Source organism: Numenius arquata, chromosome 5 (genome assembly GCF_964106895.1).
Source record: "Numenius arquata chromosome 5, bNumArq3.hap1.1, whole genome shotgun sequence".
NCBI lineage: Eukaryota > Metazoa > Chordata > Aves > Charadriiformes > Scolopacidae > Numenius > Numenius arquata.
The window spans coordinates 22,034,721-22,055,044 of NC_133580.1; the positions used below are offsets into that span (position 1 = coordinate 22,034,721).

The 20,324-nt window shown below is 57.5% G+C and overlaps 1 protein-coding gene across 1 annotated transcript in view; it reads left to right on the top strand.

Annotated features, from left to right (window-relative positions):
* The window catches only part of DLG3 (discs large MAGUK scaffold protein 3), a 79,924-nt gene that overhangs the window by 4,059 nt on the left and 55,541 nt on the right, over nucleotides 1–20,324 (top strand). The window contains exons 3-4 of the mRNA XM_074147755.1: nucleotides 5,294–5,442; nucleotides 7,097–7,252. Coding sequence (XP_074003856.1) covers nucleotides 5,294–5,442; nucleotides 7,097–7,252 — 305 coding nt within the window. The remainder of the gene's footprint in view (nucleotides 1–5,293; nucleotides 5,443–7,096; nucleotides 7,253–20,324) is intronic.

Consider the following 20,324-nt stretch of genomic DNA (forward strand, 5'->3'; position numbering starts at 1 on the left):
CGACACTGCACAGACCCCCCAGCTCCCTGCTTGAAGCCGTCTGTCTTGGTGTCCTGTCAACGCTGGCACAAGGGAGTGCCACTTGATTGCTGGTGACCTTTTCAACTGGTTTAACAGGATATTAGTTCCCCGTGCCAGAGTGAGCTTGCTCTAGATCTGTTTACCTAACTAGGAATTTGCATTCATTACTTCCGCCCCCGCCGCCCCCGGAGCGTGGGTTTGTGAATTCCTCCGTCCCTGCGTGGACACGTGTGATGCTGCGTGCTCGTTGTGCCCGCACACAGCTGACACACACCGGGGTCGCTCGGTGTCCAGGGTCCAGACCCGCTGGAGTGTGGTGACGGCTCTAGGAGGCTGGTGGAGCGTTTGTGCTTTATTTACTTTTCACACACACCCCCTTTTCCCAGTGGGCTGCTGTGTGTCTGTCTGAAGTTTGCCGGGAGTCATGGAGCTGGTTCAGAGTTTATCCGAGGGAGGAGGATCTGCAGGAGCGCCGTGGGTACACCTCCCAGCGCAGAGGCTCCCATCGCGCTGCCCCCTCACCGTGCCAGATGCTTCTGGCTCTGGAGAGGCCTCAGCCCGCAGAGGTCCCTCCTTTTGCAGCTTTCAGTACCGTGGGCCTGCTTCTTTTCAATCCCTGGGGAACACGAATGCGTGAGTGTGGTACCTCCCTGTCCTCAGCTCTCACGCTCCTGCAGGTGATGCTCTCCTGAGACAGGCATCGGCTGCCTTGAGTTTGAACACCAACCTCCATTGTGCCGTAGTAGCTACCAGAAGCGCCAAACATCATGGAATTTTCCAAGTTGGTCCACATGAAAAATGCCAGGGATATGGCTTTCTCTATGCTTTTTTTTTTTTTTTTTTTCTTCAAAGCAAGCTGTTTTGTGGACTCCAGAACCTGTTTGCCCAGGGCCAGGGGAGGATCTGCTTTATCCCAGATAAAGCGGTGTCCCAGCTGTGTGGTGTCCAGGGCTGGATGTATCTGTCGCTGTCAACGTGCCCAGTGTTGCTGCGCATGTGCGCTGTTTTCTGCCAGACCCCTGAGCACGGCACAGCCCCTCAAATCCTTGTGACCCCCACACCAGACTCAACTCCCTCTCCCAGGAGCTGCCCCTGCCCCGGGGCACGCTGACCCTGCCAGGAGGGCTGCTGGCCCGGCACAGCACAGCCATGCGGGAGCTGCTCCACGCTGGAATGCGCCAGCCCCTGCTCTGTCCGCACAAATGAAATTCCTTGGCGGCGCAGAGGGAAAACAGACTGTGCTGGCTCCCTCCTCCTGGCCCCTCTCTCCCTGCATCTGAGGCCGCGGAGCCAAGCGTGTGACTCGCAGGGAAACAGCCCAGCGAAAGGAGCCTGGGCTCGGGGACACTGGGGCGATGGTGGCCCTGCTTTCCCTCTGCTCCTCGGAGCCCCGTGGGGAGATGCTTGGCATGGTCTTGTGCTGCCGGGGTGGACGGGGCTCGCACGCAGAAGCGGCTCCCTGACCTTTCCTTCCCGGAGCCAGGACTGAAAGGGGCCGTTGTGCCCGCTGGGGACAGGCAGGGTTTGTGCGCACTGGGTCACCCCGGCTGCCAGCAGCCCTGAGAGCAGCATCCTCCCGACAGCCCGCGGGGGCTCGGCTCCTCTCCTGTGCCCGAGCCGTGGCTGGCAGACCCCAATGAGGTCTTGTTGGCTGCTTGGGCCCCCAACCCTTCCCTACAGCCCCTTTCACCACCAAAAAGGTTCCTCCCAGAGAGCGCTGCTGCTGCGGAGGCAGGAGGAGAGGCAGGTTGCTGCCGACCCACAGTGCTGCCCTGCGGGCAAAGCTCCAGCCGGGAACTCGGCTCACCAGGGGGATGGCAGCGGTGGCAGCCAGGGTGGAAAAGTGGAGGAACCTGGAGTATTCCCAGCCCAACCCTCCTGGTTTTGTAAATTAGCCAATAGCCAAGGATGGAAACTTGTGGCTCGCTTGAAAGCTCTGCTGTGGCAGCGCCGGGAGCGAATCCTCCCTACAGCAGCGGGAGCGGGGCTGGAGCCTGGTGTGAGGCTGGAGCTTCTGCTTGGGGTAAATCTGCAGGGACGCAGCTGATGACAGTGCATGTGTCAGGGAAGAAATGTCATTTTCTGGAAGTGCACGTGCTGGCTGGCACAAGGGCACTGCATTAGCCCTCGGATGCTGGTGCTGTAGAAATATTTAATGACACTTACTTGACGTATTGACCCCTGGAGGAAATTGTTAGACAAATTCTAATCTCTGTAAATCTTGAGTTACTCTTCCTTATTAGATCCAGAGCAGATTTACACTGTCATAAAACAGAAATTCAGCTGTAAAACAGAACATGCAGCAGCATCTTTTGCTACCACACCGTCCTCTTACTGAGGCTTTTCAGGTAGCGCTGCTCTTAAACTGTGCAGGTGAGGCAGACTGGTGTGCAGCTTGTGATGCCCATAAGAAACGAGGGAAACCAGCATATATTTAAATTATCTTTAAGGCCACGTGTGTGTATGTCCTGAAATGTATTCCTGTCACGGCCGCACCCTTCACTGCGTGAACCCTGTCCCCCAATCGTGAAACTCCCCTAATCCCTGGTGCCAGCAATTAGTCCCCGTCGTTGCAAGCGTCTAAAATGGGCTGAGGGTTTTGGAGGTGGAGAGCGGCTGCTTCAGAGGACAAGCTCCCCGCTCTGCAGGCACCTTGCCATCTTGGCTGCCCCAGGCTGTGTTCCTGCAGCAGATGGGTGACAAAGCGGGACGCTGGCAGCGGTGCACCCCCGCGACGGGGCTGTTCAAGTCCTGCTTTCACTTTGTGCGAAGTTTTGTGCGTTCCAAGTGTAATCCGCGCAGCCGGGAGCCCTGCTCTCCCCTTACGCAATGACTATTTTTATAACCAGAGGGAGAGATGGTTTTGCACGAAAACAAAGTCCCGTTTGTCTGGCTGTGTGATGACTGCTTGCGGTGACCTCATGTCTGATTTGGGAGGGCTTCGGGGGCTGCCGGCAGCGGGCTCGGCACCTGGGGGGCTGCGGAGGGGATGCCCCAGGTGCGGTGGCTGGATTGGGAGACTCCCACTCCTCCTGTCATTGCCGGCTGCCCCGTTTCTCCCAGGGCACAGGACGGAGCCTGACAATGATGCGGTGCGAAGCAACAGCTCCAAAAGTGGCATCAGGGCCGGGCGGTGGCAGGATGCTCCCCGTGCTTGGGTGGCTGCGCTGTCTGGGCTCCCCGTGGGCACAAAGCCGTTCTGCCGGCTGCCGAAATTGACGGCAGCTTTTTCCCTGCAGCTGGGAGGTCACCAGGCAGCCCCTGGATGGTGGGGGTCGATGCTACTCCCCCTCCCGTCTGCAACATGGGTGTGCTGCTGCAGTGCATGGGCATGGGGTTAAGCACAGGGAGAAGATGGGGAATTACGTCTGGGGGCTCGATCCTGCTTCGTGAAAACCTCCCTGGGAAATAGCCTCGGGCAGCGCTGAGCATGTCCCTGCTCACACTGCCCAGCGCTCACCAGATTCGCTTTGGAAATCTTGATAAAGTGGGCATTTAATACCCCGTGGTGCCTTGGTGTGGCAGAGTTTCAGGTAAGAAATCGCACGTTGAAGGGCTGGTGCAGCCGCTTCATCCCTGAGCTCCCAGGGAGCGCCGGGGGAACGGCCACAGCCCCTGGAGCTGAGACCCCCCGCTTGCCCTGGGGGTTGCTCACAGAAGAGGGGCTCTCCAGCAGCAGACGCAGGTACAGAAAATGAACTTGGGCTCCTGCTGCAGCCTTCCCCGCTCCAAGTGCTTATTTATGCTGTCGTGACTTTTCAGCCCAGCCGACTCCACCAGGCTTCCTGTTTCCCAGGTGCTTGAAGGGATTTATTACTTTTTTATGCCTTTTGCAAGGCGTTTACCAAACTCTTTTGGCCGACCTTTTGGAGCTTTACCTTTAACCTGGCAGCATTTACCACCCTTTCTGGTTTTCTCATTTGGACACAGCTTCAGCTTTTTAGATGAATGTCTTCTCGCTTTTAATAGCCTCCCTCCCCCTGCAGTCCAGCCTTGCTTTCCTCCCTCTTCCCTTTACAGTATCCTCCGGCCAGGCACCCTGCATTTGCTCTGATGTCCCAGTGGGGTCTCTCGAAATAGGCTCAGTGCCTCCCACAAATGTTTTACCCTCTTTGTTACCCCTTTCAGTTTCTTTGTAAAAAAGCTTCTCGCTTTTGATGTAGTTCCCTTTCTGAAACGAAACGCTTCTGCAATGGGTATATTGGCTTTCACTGCTCCTGTAGAGGTACTGGATCTGGAGGCGTATGTCTGCCCTGGCTCTGGAGATGAGCTGGGGGCTGCTGGGGGCCGGCAGCTGCCTGAATGCGCAGCAGTGGGGGCTTCCTTAGGGAGGAGCAAAGCCCACTGCAGCCCTGCTGCTCCCTGCAATCTTCCGTGCGTGACCGGGAGAGGGTAGAATGCTCCTGGTAGGGGTAGGAGAGATTCTGGGCTCCCACGGCCCCTCTGGGGATGCACCCGAGCAGCAGCTGCTGTCAGGTCCCACTGTCACCCTGTATCTGCCTCTGGAGCAGCGAGGGCTGGGACACCCCATTCTCACACCTCTCTCCAGAGCCACTGGGACTGACAGCAGCAGACCCAGGTCCTCAGAGCCCAGAGTGAAGTTACCTGGCATCTGCTTGTGGCAGTGCACACGTAGTATCGTGCCAGGTGGGAAGAGGGAATTTATCATGGAAGGAGCTGGAGGTTACATAGCTGTAGCCATCAGCTTTAGGGCTTGCATGCTGTGAGCCTGCTGTCCTGGTGCTCCGCGCCCTCTCTGCCTGTCCCCATGGGAAGGGAGCCCCTCCGCAGGCCAGGGGCGATGGGGAGCAGCAATAGGGAGGGAAAAGCCTGGCAGCATCAGGGCAGGCAGGGACTGCCTGGCACAGGAGGCTTCTCCAAGCAGAACGGATATGGGACCACTTAATGGGGCTGGCTCAGCCTGCAGGAGAGTGGGATGGGGTGGGTTTATGACTGATATTGCTGAGGACAGTTTGCTCTTGGTCCCCATGAAGCATGTGGTCATTGCTTCATGGAAATGCCCGTGGGTGGCACCGTGTGCTGAGCCAGGCACCCTGTTGCACCTCTTGCCTTGCAAGGGGGGCACGGTGGGCAGCGCGGCAGGGTCAGGCAGCCAGCAGAGCCCTGCCCCAGCCCATTGCCTTGGGACAACACAGAGGGCTTGGACCTAGGATGGGGCAGAGCAGGTGGGCATGGGTGGTGCACCCCATGCGGGATGCTGGCATCGGGCTGCCTCCCTGGTCCTGTGGATATTTCTCATCCTGTTTTGCAGATATTCATGAATTCTACGATTTCACGCTGCGTTCCGCACCCCTGCAGCCTCCCAGCCCGGACGCACGTCGCGGCACAGCCAGGCAGCAGCGTGGGACCAGCGAGCCCAGCTCCACGGTCGCACCCAGAGAGCCCCAAAACCTCCCCGAGGTAAGAGCCGCTCTGGCACCATGCTGTGGGGCCAGACCCTGCACCAAGCGGGAGGCAAGGAGCACGGGAGGCTGCTGGCCACCGCGGCCCGGCCAGCTCACATCCAGAGCGTTTCTACACCGCCCCTGTCACAGCTTGTCTCATTAATGAGGCAACTTCTCTGGTTCACAAGTGTTAATTGAATTACTCCTAATGCAAATAGCTGCTGCTTCAGCTCTGGTTCCTGCTCTGCCGTTGCAGCTGGATTAGTTGCTCCGTCTGATGCTGTCTCCCACAGAGACGTTTCGGCTCTCTGATCTAGCCACCTCGCAGGCTGCTTTTGATAAGTGAAGTAGGTTGAGTCTTTTAAGTTTCCCTATTCAGGATTTTTTTCCAGCTCTCAGATAATTTCTGTCTCTCTCTCATTTGCATTCTTCTTAATTTTCAACATCCTTTTAAAAGATATGGCACCAGGTGGGGAGGCAGCAATTGAGCAGTAGGGTCTCAGTTATTTCAAAGGCACCAAGGTAAATAAAATTGCCTTGTGCCTTTGCAGGCCCTCTTCCCGTCCCCCTCTCGCTGCCTCGTGCCCTGCCAAGGGATGCTGTGGGATGCCCTGAACTGGGGGTACGGAAACATTTGTGCAGAAATGCAGATATTCGGGGATTCCTCCTTTCAGTGAAATAATCCTATCAGTTAAACACCGTATTTCTGCCTCATGGACTGAACTGGCTTCCCATCATATACCTGCACGGACACCAAATTTGACTGGCACATGGGGACGATGGAGCTGAACGATGTCACCTAAGGAGGAACACTTCAAAGGAGTTTGATGATCAAGAACAGGGGGGACAAAACTGCCCACAATCAGTGCGGGAGAGAGCTCTGTCCCTCTGACTCAGGAACCATTTTAGTCCCATTTTTTCTTGAGCCCCTTCACACTGACAGTCCCTCTATTTCGAGGCAAACCTGCACATCTAGTCTGTGTTTATGAACATATTTTTAGTGATGTTATACCACAGGCAGTGGGATCCCACTTTAGTTTTTTGGGTCTCCTGTAGCTTTGATCCACCCGCTGGCGAGCTCTGCTGACAGCAGTGACTGGTCTCTGCGGCCAGGTCGGTCTGTGGGCCCCTAAGGAGATGTGACAGTCAATAAGGATGTTTAAAAATCAATGTGGAAGCAAGTTGGGAAGCAGCCGTGGGCCTGGTGCTGCTGGCATGAGAGGTGCTCCTGCTCCCCCCGCAGTGCCCTGCTCCCAGGGGGGACGAGCAAAGCAGCCGGTCTTGGGGCTTCCCTGCACCGAACACAGCCCAAGCCCATCGACCCTATCAAATCCCTCCTTTCTCCAAAAAATGTGTTTTGGGCATCTTGTGTTGCTGAAAGGTGAAATGCAACAGGGAGATGCCCCCAGCTGGCAGTGGGGCAGTCCTGGCGTCCCCTGCCTGGGGCATCCCCGGAGTCCCCCGCCTGCAAGCCTCCACCGTCCCCTGCCGTGACCCTGCTGTCCATGGGCCGGTGGCAGGCCAGGCTGTCAGGGGCAGTGCGATGCTCCCCAAAGGCTGTATGAGCCCCCTGCATGGGGCAAAGCTCATTTTGGCCCTTCCAGAAGCAGTCGGGAGGCCTGGAGGCAGCTTGCCTGCCCTGCCCACACGTACCCCCTGTCTCGTTTCAGGATCCGTCCCGGGATGGTGAGCGGAGGCTCGGCACAGGGGCTGGGGACGGCGCGCCGGGGACGCCGCCGCGGCTGGTGAGGGTGACGGCCCGCAGGACGGAGGCACCGGCCAGCGTCTGCAGCCTGGTGCTCGGCTCTCGCAGCGCCCTGCCCCAGGTGAGCCTCCGTGCGCCCCACGCCACGTCCCACCCTGCCAGCCCGGCCGGCGGCTGGCACTGAGGGGACAGCACCGGGGCCCTGTGCCCCTGGCACCGCGGGGATGGTGCCGGGGAGGCATTTTCCTCCCCTGGGGCTGGCGGTGTTTCCTCATGGCTAGTCGGGGGATGCGCAGGCTAAGAAATCTAGCAGTCACCTGTGCCAGAGGCTGGATGACACCCAAATCGTCCCCTCGCTTTAGCATTTATCATGGCCCAGTGTCAGCCCTCGGGGCTGGGAGGGCAGGTGAATATGGCGCAGGAACAAAGAGGCTGCGTGGAGTTGGAAATCCTCCCAGCCTCATCCCTCTCGCCCCCAGCACTGGCACACTCCCACGTTGCAGATTTCCGTATTTTTTTCTCTGAGCTCTTAAATGGCAGGTCCATTCCTCAGCTTAACCGGGAGCTTTTCTCTGCTGTCTTATTTACCTGGAAACGCCGTTTGTTTGGATGTGCATCATAAATCTCAGCTTCCTCCTGGTGCGAGTGCATCGTTTGGGCTATGCATTTGAGGGGTGTTTTAGGAACGAGCGAAGGGCAAAATGCACTTTTGGGAGGGATGAAGTGGCCAGGATGGATGGAGGTCACCGCAGATTTAAGATTATATGAAAATGTTGCTTTCCTTGGCATAGTTTGAAATAATGCTTCTTTGCTAAGTCAAAGTCTTCTTTCAAAATATTTTAAATATGAAAATTGCTCTGCTTCTTTTCTCTCCTTTTTAAATGTTTCCCTTCTTACCCTGGACTGCAATAAAAAATGGGTAACGCCCCATTTTTTTCCCCTTACTGTTTAATTTCTCCTTTTCTTCTTGCTACTCTCTCTGTTTTCAAACATTCACCAAATCTCTACCAGTTTTGGAAGGGTGGGATGGTGGTTTTCTGAACACAACAGGAGGATGAGCTTGGCTGGATGTCTCTGTTTGCCGGTAGGAGGGAACTGTGACCACAGATGGGGAAGTCATGGGGCAAAACCCACGAGGGGTGAGAGCCTGATCAGTCAGGAAGAGTCAGATTTTAAGGGATTTTCTTCCAAACTGTCCCAGGCTGTGGAGCGTAGCGGCTCTTGCATCCAGCCCCAATTGTCTGGCTGAGGGCTGAGTTGTGATGGCTCCTTTAGCAGCAGCCACCCAGCTTTGATTTTCAGACTTCATGTGATGGGGAATCTGCTGTGTCCCTGCCCTGATGGTTATTTATCCTTCCCATTAAAAATCTGCACTTTGCTGTTAGCCTGGATTTCTCTCACTTTAGCTCCCAGCCCCAGGAAATTTTGCTGCCTTTGTTTGCTAGGATAAAGGACCGTAGCAATCAGAAATGTTCCCAACATGTAGGTATTTATAGATGCGTCTAAGTTCCCTCTTAACTTTCCCTTAGATAAACTAAACAGATTGGCTTCTTCACTCGCTCAGTGTGAGGCAGGTTGTTCCAGCCCTGAAATAATTCCTGTCATTCTTTTCTGAAGCTTTTTTTATTCTCAGCCTCCTCCTTTCCTGGCCTGTGTCGGTACGGGTCCCGAGCTGGTCCTCGGTGCCGGGCGCTGGTGCTTTGGGGGTTGCCCGTCCCCGGGGAGCGCAGCTGCCAGCCCAGAGCCGGGGGTCACTGCCCCGAGAGGGAGGAGTGGTGGGGACCCGGGTGGGGAGGACAGGGCCCTGGGGGGGCCGGGCTCTGGCAGGGCTCTCTCATCTGCAGCTGCTTTCATCCCAGAGGATGGCCACTTCACAGCCTGGCTGCAGGCAGAGCAGGGACCTGGAGGGGAAAAGCCATCGGGATGGTAGTGCTCAGTGCTGGGCTCAGCGATGCCCGTAGTCTTGCCTGAAGCTTTCTGTGGAGACCCAGCAGCTTTCCTGGAAACTGGGACCAAGCAGTGCTGGGGTGCTGCAGGCTCCTCTGCGGCAGCAGCACTGGGATATGGGATAAAAGCTGGGATTTGGGGGCCTTTGACACGGTGGTGAGCCTGTTCCCCAAGACGTCATCTTCATGGCTGAACACAGGCTTTGCCCTGGCAGAGCGGGAGCATTTCCAGCAGTCCCCCGTGGCAGCGCTCTGGACCATGACACAGAATTGGCCGTGCCTGGGGGCATCCCTCACTCCTGCATGAAGGCACTGAGGACACCTCATCTCCTGCCCAGCATCACCTTCCGAGTCGGTTCTCAGCAGCCCCAGCGCGCAGGAGAGCATCCAGGCTGGATAACACCTACATGCCCAGCTCCTGGCCACCTCCATGGTGACTGCTTGCTCCCCAGCCTTCGGCGTGTGCTTTTTGCCACAGGCATTTCCAAAGTGGGTTTCAGGAAAACATTTGAGATGGCAAACGTGACTTGGAAGAACCGGGGGAGTTTCTACAATAGGTGATATTTAATGCTAGGGCAGGAGGGCACCAGCTGCAGGGCAGAGCTTCTGCCCCCCAGTGCTATCAGCCCAGAACAAGAGCTGTAGTGGACACCCTGCCACTGATAAAAAGCAAGATGATGAACTGGCTTGTCCTGCCTGAAGTAAGTGTAATTCTCTTATCACGTCCGTCAATGTGAGTAAGTTTTCTGTTGTCCTGGCTTTGTCCTCCCCGCTGCCTGCAGCTCTCCCTGGCAGTCAGAGCTCAGCAAAAGCCACCATAACCTGCTTTAGCCAGGAAGACACATGAGAAATAAATTGCCTCTCCGCACAAATGCTTCCAGGAACAGGAAATTTTCTGTCTGCTGGCAAGGATACGTGTGCACTCCGAATAGCCCTGCAGCGTGCAAATGGCTGCTGCAAAGGAAGTGGGACCGGTAACTACAGCAGCAACATGTGCTTCCTGACGGCGAGGCTTAGTGGGCTGAAACCATCCCTCCCTGGGAAAGTGGATATTCAGCCCTCAACAGGGTAAGAGCAAAGGGGCTCGGACAGCTGAAACGCCCCGTTGAGGAGCTCAGAGGCACAATCCTGCCTGAGGTCTGGGGTTTCTGGGGTTTTATCTGCCGAGTCCTCCATGTCAACCTTTCCCCAAGCCCCACAGTTGCCCCAGCAGGGCTGCTCAGGGCTTGTGTGCATCTGCAGCAGGAAGACCCACGAGGATGCTCCCGTGGCCGGTGCCGCTCGCCTGTGCCCACAGGCTGGCAGGAAGGCTGCTTCTCTCAGTAACTGCCGTTCTCATCCTCCGTGCGGGGAGCGGGGAGCAGAGAGCAGCCAGCTGTAAAGATAAATGGAAGAGGAACAATGCCGCTGATGAGCAGAAACTCTGCGCCTGCGAGGAAGCGCTGCTCTTCCCCTGCCACCCTCTCCTGCCTCCCAGCACGGCCCTGCAGCCCCTCTGACTTCATCCCTGTCATCGCGCCAGTGCCGTGCCACCGCTCCCGCGGCCGCCTGCCTCCTGCATCCCTCCCTGCCTCCTGCATCCCTCCCTGCCTCCTGCCTGCCAAGGGTTTCGTGGGTTCGCTGCCCGATGCCAGTGCCAAGGGCTCTGTCCCTGCTCAGCCCGGCAGCTGACAGGGAGCAAGAGCAGGTCTCAACCTGATGGAGAGAGCGCGCGGGGCCGCTTTCGGAGGACAGACATTCTGTGCGTGCTCTGAACTCGCTGGTGAATAGCAAACCTCGCTGGCAGAGGGTGCTGCCGCTCTTGCAGGCGGTGGGTGTGTGGGATGGCGCTGAGCATGCCCGCAGCGTGCCAGGCGCAGGCTGTGCTTTAGCCCAGCTGGACTGAGGCCAAAAATGTCCCCGGCCCAGGGGGGACCCGGCCCAGCTCTACAGAAGCACCCTGGCGGGATGTTAGGAGCCCTCCCTGCTGCACCTGCCACTGAAAAAGATGGGTCCGTCTGTCCTATAACCTGCAGCTCAAGTGCCAAAAAGGTTCGCAGAGCTCCCCGGGGGATCTGGCAGAGAAAGGCAGGCTGTGCCGCCGGTGTGGCGACCGGCTGTCTGCTTCGCTCATCCTTCTCTCGAGTGCTTTTTCCTCTCTCCTGATCTGCCTTTGACCAAAGAGAAGGGCGTTCCCGTGCTGCACGCCTTTGCCTGGCTCTGGGCACCTGCAGCGGCTCGGGGTGAGACTGGTGTGTGGCGGATGCTGCAGCTGCAGAAACCCCCGCTGTGAGCTCCCCGCTCCCCCCCTGCCCTGCCTGCAGCCCCCCAGCTCTGCCTTTTCTCTGCAAGGTGTGTGAGAGGGGGAAGTACCAAGTAGCTGTTTGCTATTGCAAGGAGCATCAGGGAAATGAAGCGGGTCCCTGAGGTGGGCGAACGTCTGACAATGAATGCAGCCTCCCTAAGAAGCCCCCCCCATGAAGTTACTTGGTTGCACATGCCCTGCTGTCCCCACCACCCTGTGTTCTCTCTGTGGGCTGGCAGGGCAGGCAGCCAAAGCCATCGCTGCAGGCCAAACTAGCCACTGCTTTATCTCAGCTTGAGCCCGGCAGCACCAGCCCTGTGACCCCAAAATCCTGGGAAGCAGCTAATGCTCAAGCAATAGGAGCAGAGGAGAACCAGCTCCCAGAGGGACCCCCTCTCCCCACTGCACCCCCGTGCACCTTTGAGAGCATGTTTAATTTTAGGTGAAGCGGGGAAGAAGCAACCCACAGCCCAGAGGCCCTGGCTGCTGCCCCAGTGTCACTTGAGTCACTCGGTGCCTGGAGGTCACTTCAGGGCTCTGCCTTCAGCCACTCTCCAGCAGTTTTGTGTTTCAACATTGCAGACACAGGCTTGAGAGCCCAAGCGCTGAAGCCAGGAGGGCGTCTGCAGCCACACGCTCAGACTGAAGCGTACATCAGCCCTGCACAGCAGGGACAGCCGGCTGGGCAGCCAGCTGCCTGTGTCCCAAGGATGCTGCTGCTCAAAAGGGGGTCAGCACGGGCTGTGTCAATAAGAGCTGTCACTTCAGTGGACGTTTTGGGGTTGAACGGCCTCAGCTTTACTAGAGGCTCTTGCTATTCCTGCTACGGAGGTGAACGAGGAGATGCTTAGACCTCAGTTCTCCCATCTCAATATACAGCTTCAGCAAAGGATGGAGAAGTCAGTAGAGCCACCAGGCTGTCAAACCAAAGGCTCATGCATGGCCACCTGTTCCTGCTTTATTTCTGTCTAAAACCAGTGGCAAAAGTAAGATCCTTTGCAGACCCCAAGGCTTTTCTGGCTGTGCAGCATAGGAAAGCCCTGCCAGACATAGGGCCGTTGGTCCATCTGTTCATCCAAGTCATCGTCACTGTTTTGAAGTTATTTCGTGATGGTACGAGTGCATGCAATGCTCCCCGTGCAGTGGCAGAAAAGGGGGTGGTGAGGAGGAGGCTTTGGGGAGAGAGAGTCCTGCAGTCGGTCACGCTCCAGAGTCATCCAGTCAAGCCTGGATTCCATTCATCCTCCCTCTGGATTCATGCTTCGGCTTCATTTGCCTCCACCTAGTGCAGGTGCCTGCCCATCCCCAGGGGAGCAGAGCTGCTGGGGTGACTGGCACACTGAGATTCACACGGATGGGTTTCACGCCTAGCTCTGAAAGCAAGAACTGAGCCCGCTCACAGGCATCTCAGCAGGACGGGGACCGAGCAGGGGCCATCCCCACCAGTGCCTTGGCCAGGAGCACCATCAGCCACCACACTGACCTGCGGGGTCTCTGCTTTGCTCAAGTTCCCCAAATGAGCTGGTGCAGCACCCCCACAGCAGCATCCAGGTCCCCCCCCCCGTCCTGCTTTGCCTGACTGGGTGACTGACCACATTCCTGCTGCAACCCAAGTGAAGCGTTGGAGTCCATTTTCCATAGCACCAACCAACCAAGGGCTCTCCAAGTGCCTTCGTGCCCATAGCACGGGACTTGCTGCCCTGACCTCCACCCATCCACGCTCCGCTGCCCCTCGCAGCCCCCCCCAGCATCTCAGGAGGCTGAGCACAAATCTCCTGGGTGCGTTGCTGCAAAACAAACAGGCTCTCCTTGCCATTTTTTAAAGGAACAAACCAAGCTTGAAGGCAGAGCCTGGCAGGCCAGCTGCTTTCGATCTGGAGCGCTGGAGCTGGAGGAACATCGCTGCATCTTAATGGCATTGGGCTGGACAGAAATCAGGATTCTAGTGGCAGAGGCAATACCGGCACTGTTATAAATAGAGCAGCCACAATAACTGCTCACGAAGGTTTTTTGTCTTTAGGATTTGGAGGATCAGTATCAAACTACGCTGAGAGATCCATTATCCTCAGCGTTGGTAGGAGTGGGAGGAATTGCAGGGGAAGGAGGACAGTGGATGAGTGCGGGTTTGGGAATAATCCCTCTTGTGGATCCAAGCGTGAGCCCTTTGAAAGGTGCTCTCTGCTGCGTGCTGCCTCCTCCTGCTTTGCTCTGCCTCTCTGGGAGGTTAGACCGCGCGTGGCTGCAGCAGGGCAAGCATTTCCAGCCGACCCCGTGCCCTGCTGCAGGAGGCGAGGGTTTGCTCCAGGGCAGCGCCCGCTGGAGCCCTGCAGCCCGCAGGTACAAAGCACCTTGCAGGAGCCTGGCTGGAGCACCGCACCTAGAAATTATTCCAAGTGCTGAGACTCAGGCAAAGGCGTCCTGCGGTTTGTGGCCTAGATAGCTCTCGGGGCTGGCACCGCTCAGGCACGCCAGCGTCTGTGCCCAAAGCGCTGGCGTGGAGAGCATCATGCCTGGCCGGCATCGCTTCCTCAGCCTCACCACCAGCTTCGCGCCTGCACGTGTACAGGAAACGCAGTGATGTCCTGCCAGGCTATCCCCCCCTCCCCGCCCCCCCGCTTAAGGGGCATTTTTAGACCAAATCATTTCACAGCCCTGCTCCAGCAGACTGCAGGAGGAGCTGAGGAAGAGCAAGCGAGGGGTCACTGCGCTGCAGTGCATGGGGGAGACCCGGGCTGGGTCTGGATTCATCGCTGAAGCCAGGGGCAAGCTCAGCCCCCTGCTTCGCGGGCACATTGGGGTCCCATTGCCGCATGGTTCATTCCTGCTCCCTCGGCGTGTCCCGCGCAGCGCTTTCCCCTCTGCGCAGCGGTAGATGTCGCAGAGCTGAGTCTCAGGGGGTGTTTCTGCAGGGAGGTTTGTAGGCTTCGGGGCTTTGCTGCTGTGGGAGTTCTCCCGTGTTACTGCTTTGGTTCGGAGCCAGAGCACGCTGATGGAACCGCTCTCCCGGCCGCCTGCTTGCACCGCACGGTGGCTCGGTGGCAGAGCTCATGGCCTGCCTTCCTGTGGGGTGGAACTCAACCCCGTTGTGCACTCTCTGGCCCCTGTGGATGCCCCGGTCCCTGGCACCCGGCCATCCCTTGTCCAAACCAAGCCCTGAAGCCAGGGTGAGGGAAGCGGCGCATCATCTCTCCGTGTCACCCATCACCCGGGGGCCTGGGTTGCTGGTGTGTCACTCCTGAGGAGCACGTGTGTACGGGTGTGCCTGTGCTTCGGCGACACCCCTGCACCCCGCGCCTGGGACCCGGTTTGAAGGTCAACTCGGGGCTTCCGAAACGGTCGGGTCTTCTCCAGGCGTGCAGGCGGCGGAGGGGCCGGGCGGGTGGCGACACTGCTCCTTTAAGAGAAGCCCGTGCGCCGGCTCCGGCCCTGCGGCACGCGCGCTGATTGGCCGAGCGGGCGGTGGGCGGGGCGGGGGCGGGGACAGCCATTCAGAAATTTCCGAGCTGCACTGTCTCCCTTAAAGGGGACAGGCCAGTGGCGGCAGAGGGGGCAAGGGCCATCCGGGCGCCCACGCCCCGTCCACCGCGGATGCCCGGGGCTCTCAGGGACACCAGCATTATGTTTTCTCCCCGAGATTGGGCAGGTTCCCACGCCGGAAAGCGTGTCCAGGGGTAGCACAGCCCGGACAAGGCACCAGTATCCCTGCAAGCTGCTGGGTGGGAGCAGTGGGAGCTGCTGAATGGGCTTTGCTCCATCTGGAAGGGACAGATTGGAGCAGGGCTGGCCAAGCAAAAGAGAGGAAGCGTGGACCCACAGAGTTCCCCTTCTCATCCACCACATAGTGTAAGAATAATCAAGGAGAGGGCATCCCTGAGCCCTGGATGTGGCAAAAGGTCCCTCTGGGCAGGTCTGTGCTGCCCAGGGCAGTCCCAGATTTGAGCAGAACTGTGGGGAGCCCTTGCAGCACTTTCAGAACCACGTGTTGACCCACTCCAAGGATGGGACTGGTTCCTGTAGGGGTGGCTCCTGGTGGGGAGCTTGCAAGAGGTGACTTGTGGGGCTCTGTGGCCCCAAGGACACAATGGCATAGGTAGGGCTGGCCAGGAGACCTCCAACAGCCTTGTACAGCACAAGTGGGGTGCGTTCAGCTGCTGCTAAGTCTGAGTGTGTAAGCACACCCAGGGACAGCTTGGGACTAGCAAAAGATGCAGGGAAACAGGGTGTCTAGCGGGGTCGCACTAGCACAACCGGCTGGAGATCAAGGTATAGTACCAAATAAAACATCAACCGATTCTCTTAAAAAATGGAGGACTTCGAAATACCTCACTTTGACTCTGGCTTGGAGTGGTGATGTTGTGCCCCGCTCACATTTTCAAACCTTGCCTCTGCTCCATCAGGCTGAAAATGTGCTTCATTCTAAAGGAAATGAGGCACACACAAAGGGCTGGGCAGCCACAGACCACAAGACACAGCAGTGCTGTAATTGCCATGCCCGCGCAGCAGCAAAGCTCCCCCCTCACGCCCAGGGAGGTGCCGCGGGAAGGCAGCCCATGGCCAGCCCATGCTTCAAGTGCTCCAGCACAAGGCAGGAGTCTCTCTGCTGGGTGATGGGGAGAGTGGCTGTGGGCGTTGTGAGGCTGTCAGGAAATCCATAAAGCCTGCTGCAGTTGATTGCTGTTAAATAGAGCCTCCGGGCTCTCCTTTACAGGGAGGGAGCTCGGGCTCTGCTGCAGGAACCTGCCGCAGGTCTCCGTCACTCCTCTCCCCCACCAGCGCAGCCATGGAAGACATTTAGTTGGCTGTAATTTCAATTGCAGAAAGCAGCCGGTGTTGTTTATTGAAGACTCTCGCGCCATTGCTGCCACACGTGAGGATACGGGAACTGTGCGGTGGCACTGGGCAATGTATCAGGGATCATTAATAGAATGAAAATGGGTTTGCCCTGGAGGAGAATAATTTCTTTGGCAACTGCCCTGAGAGCGCTGAGATCTATCGGTCCCTCGGTATGCCTGGCTATTATTATCCCAGCTGCACATCTCCTGGCGTGAATCGCTGCCGGTGGCAGGGAGGAACAGTCTCAGTGCAAGGTGTTCGTTATCCTGCCCCTTCCCACTCACCCATGACTGTGCAAACCCTCCAACACTCACGGGAGCCGCCGGCCCTGTTTACCCACTAGCTGCGCAGCTGGCTCTGCCTGTTCAAGTTGCATTTGACAAGCTCCAGACACAGCAAATTGCAAATCCCTGCTGGCTGGGGGTCTGCAGTAATGCTAAGGAACCGACTGCCGGACTGAGCTGAGTTCAGTTAGTTCCTCCCTTTGCTGCTCATCTCCCCGTGGCCTGCTCCCCCCTCCACACTTACCTCCCAGTGCTCCTCACCCCCCATACTCAGCTGGGTGGCTGCAGACTCTGCTGCTTCCCCTGCGCTTCAGACGGAGGGGAAGCCTTTTGCAGGCGATTGCAGTCAAGGAAGGTACCTCTCCCATACAAAAGTGCCTCCCACCTCCTCCCCCAACATTACAAAGATGACCCCTTCCCCACTTGCCCCCAGGCTCAGAGCTAGCATGGCTTCGGTTCTCCTGGCAGGACCTAGCTCCCGCTTGGGTTAAAGGAGCAGTGTGACGGTGCTCGTGTCACCGTCATCTCCTCAAGGAGCTGGCTGCCTTCAGCCTGCCCCGTCTTCTGCTCCTAGCAAGGCTGTAGGTGCAACAAACCCCTAGCTCCTGGTCCCTCACACTTGCCTTCCTCTTCCTGCAGGACTTCATGTGAGAGGAAGGAAGAGACAACAGGGGCTGAAATGCCGGCAACGCCAGATAAAACCTAGCTCCGTGCCGCCTTTGTGCCATGTAAATAGCACCATCTCCGGGGATTTCTTGACACTTTGCTGAAATTAGCACCTGTAAAAAGAGCAGCTGCCAAAGCTGAATTTAAATAAGACGGGCAAGCTTCTGGTAGGAAGAGGGTAGAGAGAGCTCTTGGTTTCCTTGAATTGCTTCTCTCCATGGAGGTACCTGCCTGGAAAGCATCTCCCAGCTCCTTTAGCCCTGCTCAATGCCCGTATCACTGGGGCGAGATACCCACAGCTGCCGGAAGGTGCTGGGCACTGCGCCTGCCCTGCCAGACCCTGGTCTGGGCACCCCAGTGCTGGTGCCCATGCTGTTTGGGCTCAGCGGTGCTACCCCCAGTAGCCAAAATGCCGCTACTCACTGAGGCAAGCTGGAGAAGCACAGGAGGTGGATGGCCCTGGCCTCTTCTTGAGCTCAAAAACGCATCCCGAGCCCCACACAGTGTTAGGGAGCATCGCAAGCAGGTGGCAGCCACCAGGGGTTATGGTTTTTTTCCTTTTAATTGGAGCTAACAGGCGGCACACGGAGTTCACTGCAAACGAGGAGGAATTAAACAACTCTCGTGGCAGCTGAAATGGGATGTATGGGTTTTCAGGAGGGGAGCTGCAAGCAGGTAGGGAAGGACTCCGTCAGAGCTGCTGCAGCCGAGGCTCAAGGCCCCTGTGTTTGCAGGTGGCGGTGAGGCACTAGCAGATAAGAGAGCTGGGGGAAGCAGCAGAAGGTTTGAGATGGTGGAGCCCTCCCTGAGTTTGCAAGCTGGCAAGTGGAGTGGGGTGGAGGCAGCGATCCCGGCACTCCAGGGCTGGCAGTGAGGGTGTTTCCCATGTGGGGATGCCCACTGCATGCACGGCTGCCCCATCTGCGGGGCTGCTGGAGACCAAGCAGGGAGAGGATCAGAGACCTTCCTCGTGGAGGACGCACTCCAGTCTGCCATGTTGTGGGAGGGAGGTATCAAGTGCTTCTCTTAATTGTTCACTCAGCTCCTTATTAAAGTGCTTTTCCCTAACGGGTCTTGTCCTTCGCTGTTGCACTTCCCCTATAAGTGAGTGCCCACATCCCCGCCTGCCCCTGCCTCAGGACTTGGTGAAAGGAGGAGACGTGTCTGGAGCAGGGAGGGTGCAAGCAACTGGAGTTACAAATTCTGCATGTGCCCTTTCCCAGCGCTCTCCTCCCACCCAAGTCAGCCTCTTCCAGACATGGGTCTCCTGCCTGACCTTGGCCCAAAGATGGCCTTGGTGGAGGTTCGTGTAGTGGAGAGGCCCTCACTGGGTGGCCAGTGGGGCCCTGCACTGCAGGGGCCCTGCACTGCATGGTCCCTGCAGCCGAACTGTGCCATCCTGGAGTGGGGACTGCGATGGGAGGGAGGTTTGCAGGTGGACTGGAGCAAGCATTAGTTGTGGTTTTGTTACGGGTTCTGGGCACATCTTGATGATGAAGTGACTCAGATCTCAGAGGTGCCACGGGGTGGGAGACAGTGGGTGGCCAAGATGGACTTCATGTCCTTTTACTCTCATGCAGGAGACGCTGGCCGCTACAAAGGCTGTTTCTGCAAGGCTGATTGCTCTGCTTCAGTGCAGCAACCCCCTACTTCAGCTTCATCCCTGCCCCAGTCCTTCCCCTCCTTCCCACCTCTGCCCTCACTGCTGCAAGATGCCCTCTCCCCACGGATGATATCCCCCAGCCTCCTGGTCCACCCTGGCTGTCGAGGAGGTACAGCATCTCCCCGGAGCACAGGGCCCGTCAGCCCAGCATCCTCCTGCAGGGCCAGCACCGTGTGCTCTGGGAGCATCTGGGAGCATATAAGGAGTAGCGGAAGATGTGGAGATGATCTTAATTTCCTAAAGCCTGAAGTGTAAAGTTCCCTGTTAATGCCAACACTGCACGCTTTCCTTCCATGCACACAAACACAAGTTTTTCGTTGACTACGATAACTCTGAACAAGCTTGCTTTGCATGCAGGCATCCAGTCCTTCCTTGCCTTAGCTCCTGGGGTCTGCAGTGTCCTGTGGCACTGAGCTCTGCAGGGTAGAAGCATTTTCTCTACACGCAGCCGTTGGCTTCGTCTTGTGGCATCTGTGGGCCAGTGCCACCCGGGCCCCACCAGTGGCTGTTGGTCGGTGAGAGCCCTGAGAGCAGCAGGGTGAGGTTCACCTGCGGAGCTGTTTCCGAGGGCTCAGCAGCAGTGCGGTGCTCAGCCGCTCGAGGCCGGTGTGATGGGGACAAGCTCTCCAGACTTGCTTGCCCAGGAACATTGTGGCTGCAGCTGGGGGAATTTCAGTGTAGTGTATCTGCCTGAGCCGCAGCACCGTCCCACGGCATTAAGCACGGAGCAGCACACGATCCTGTGACAGAGGGAACCTGGGCAGCCCAGAGACGATGAAGCTGGGACTGTTTAGTTTGAGGAAGAGGAGGCTGAGGGGAGACCTCATCACTCTCTACAGCTACTTGAAAGGACATTGTAGAGAGGTTGGTGCTGGTCTCTTCTCAGAGGTAATTAGCGAGAGAACGAGAGGGAATGGCTTCAAGCTGCAACAGGGTAGGTTTAGACTGAACATTAGGAAAAAATTCTTCACAGAAAGAGTGGTCGGGCATTGGAATAGGCTGCCCAGGGAGGTGGTTGAGTCACCATCCCTGGATGAGTTTAAGAGACATTTAGATGTGGTGTTGGGGGATATGGTGTAGGGGAGAACTTTGTAGAGTGGGGTAGATGGTTGGACTCGATGATCCCAAGGGTCTTTCCCAACCTGAATGATTCTATGATTCTATGAATGATTCTAAGCGCAGGCGGGGCTGGAAAGGACGGGCTCTGCACTGCGCGGTGGGGACTGTGGGGCTTGGGGACAATACAGATCCTGACTGGGGGTGGGGTGGGGGGTGTCTTCTGCTCCCTCCCCTTTGCCCAGAAGCAACTATTTCACTTGACCACTTGGGAGCCAATGCTGCAGGAGCAGTTGGTGGTGGTGAAGTGCGGAAATAATTTTGTTCTGCGGTTTAAAGGTCTAAAGAAACAAGGAGCGGGCAGGGGCACTGGTCTGACCGGCCGTCACGTGCTGCCTCTTCCCACAGCCCCGCTTGTGAGCAGGGCCGTGTCACGCCGGCTGCAGGAGGCCAGCAGGAGC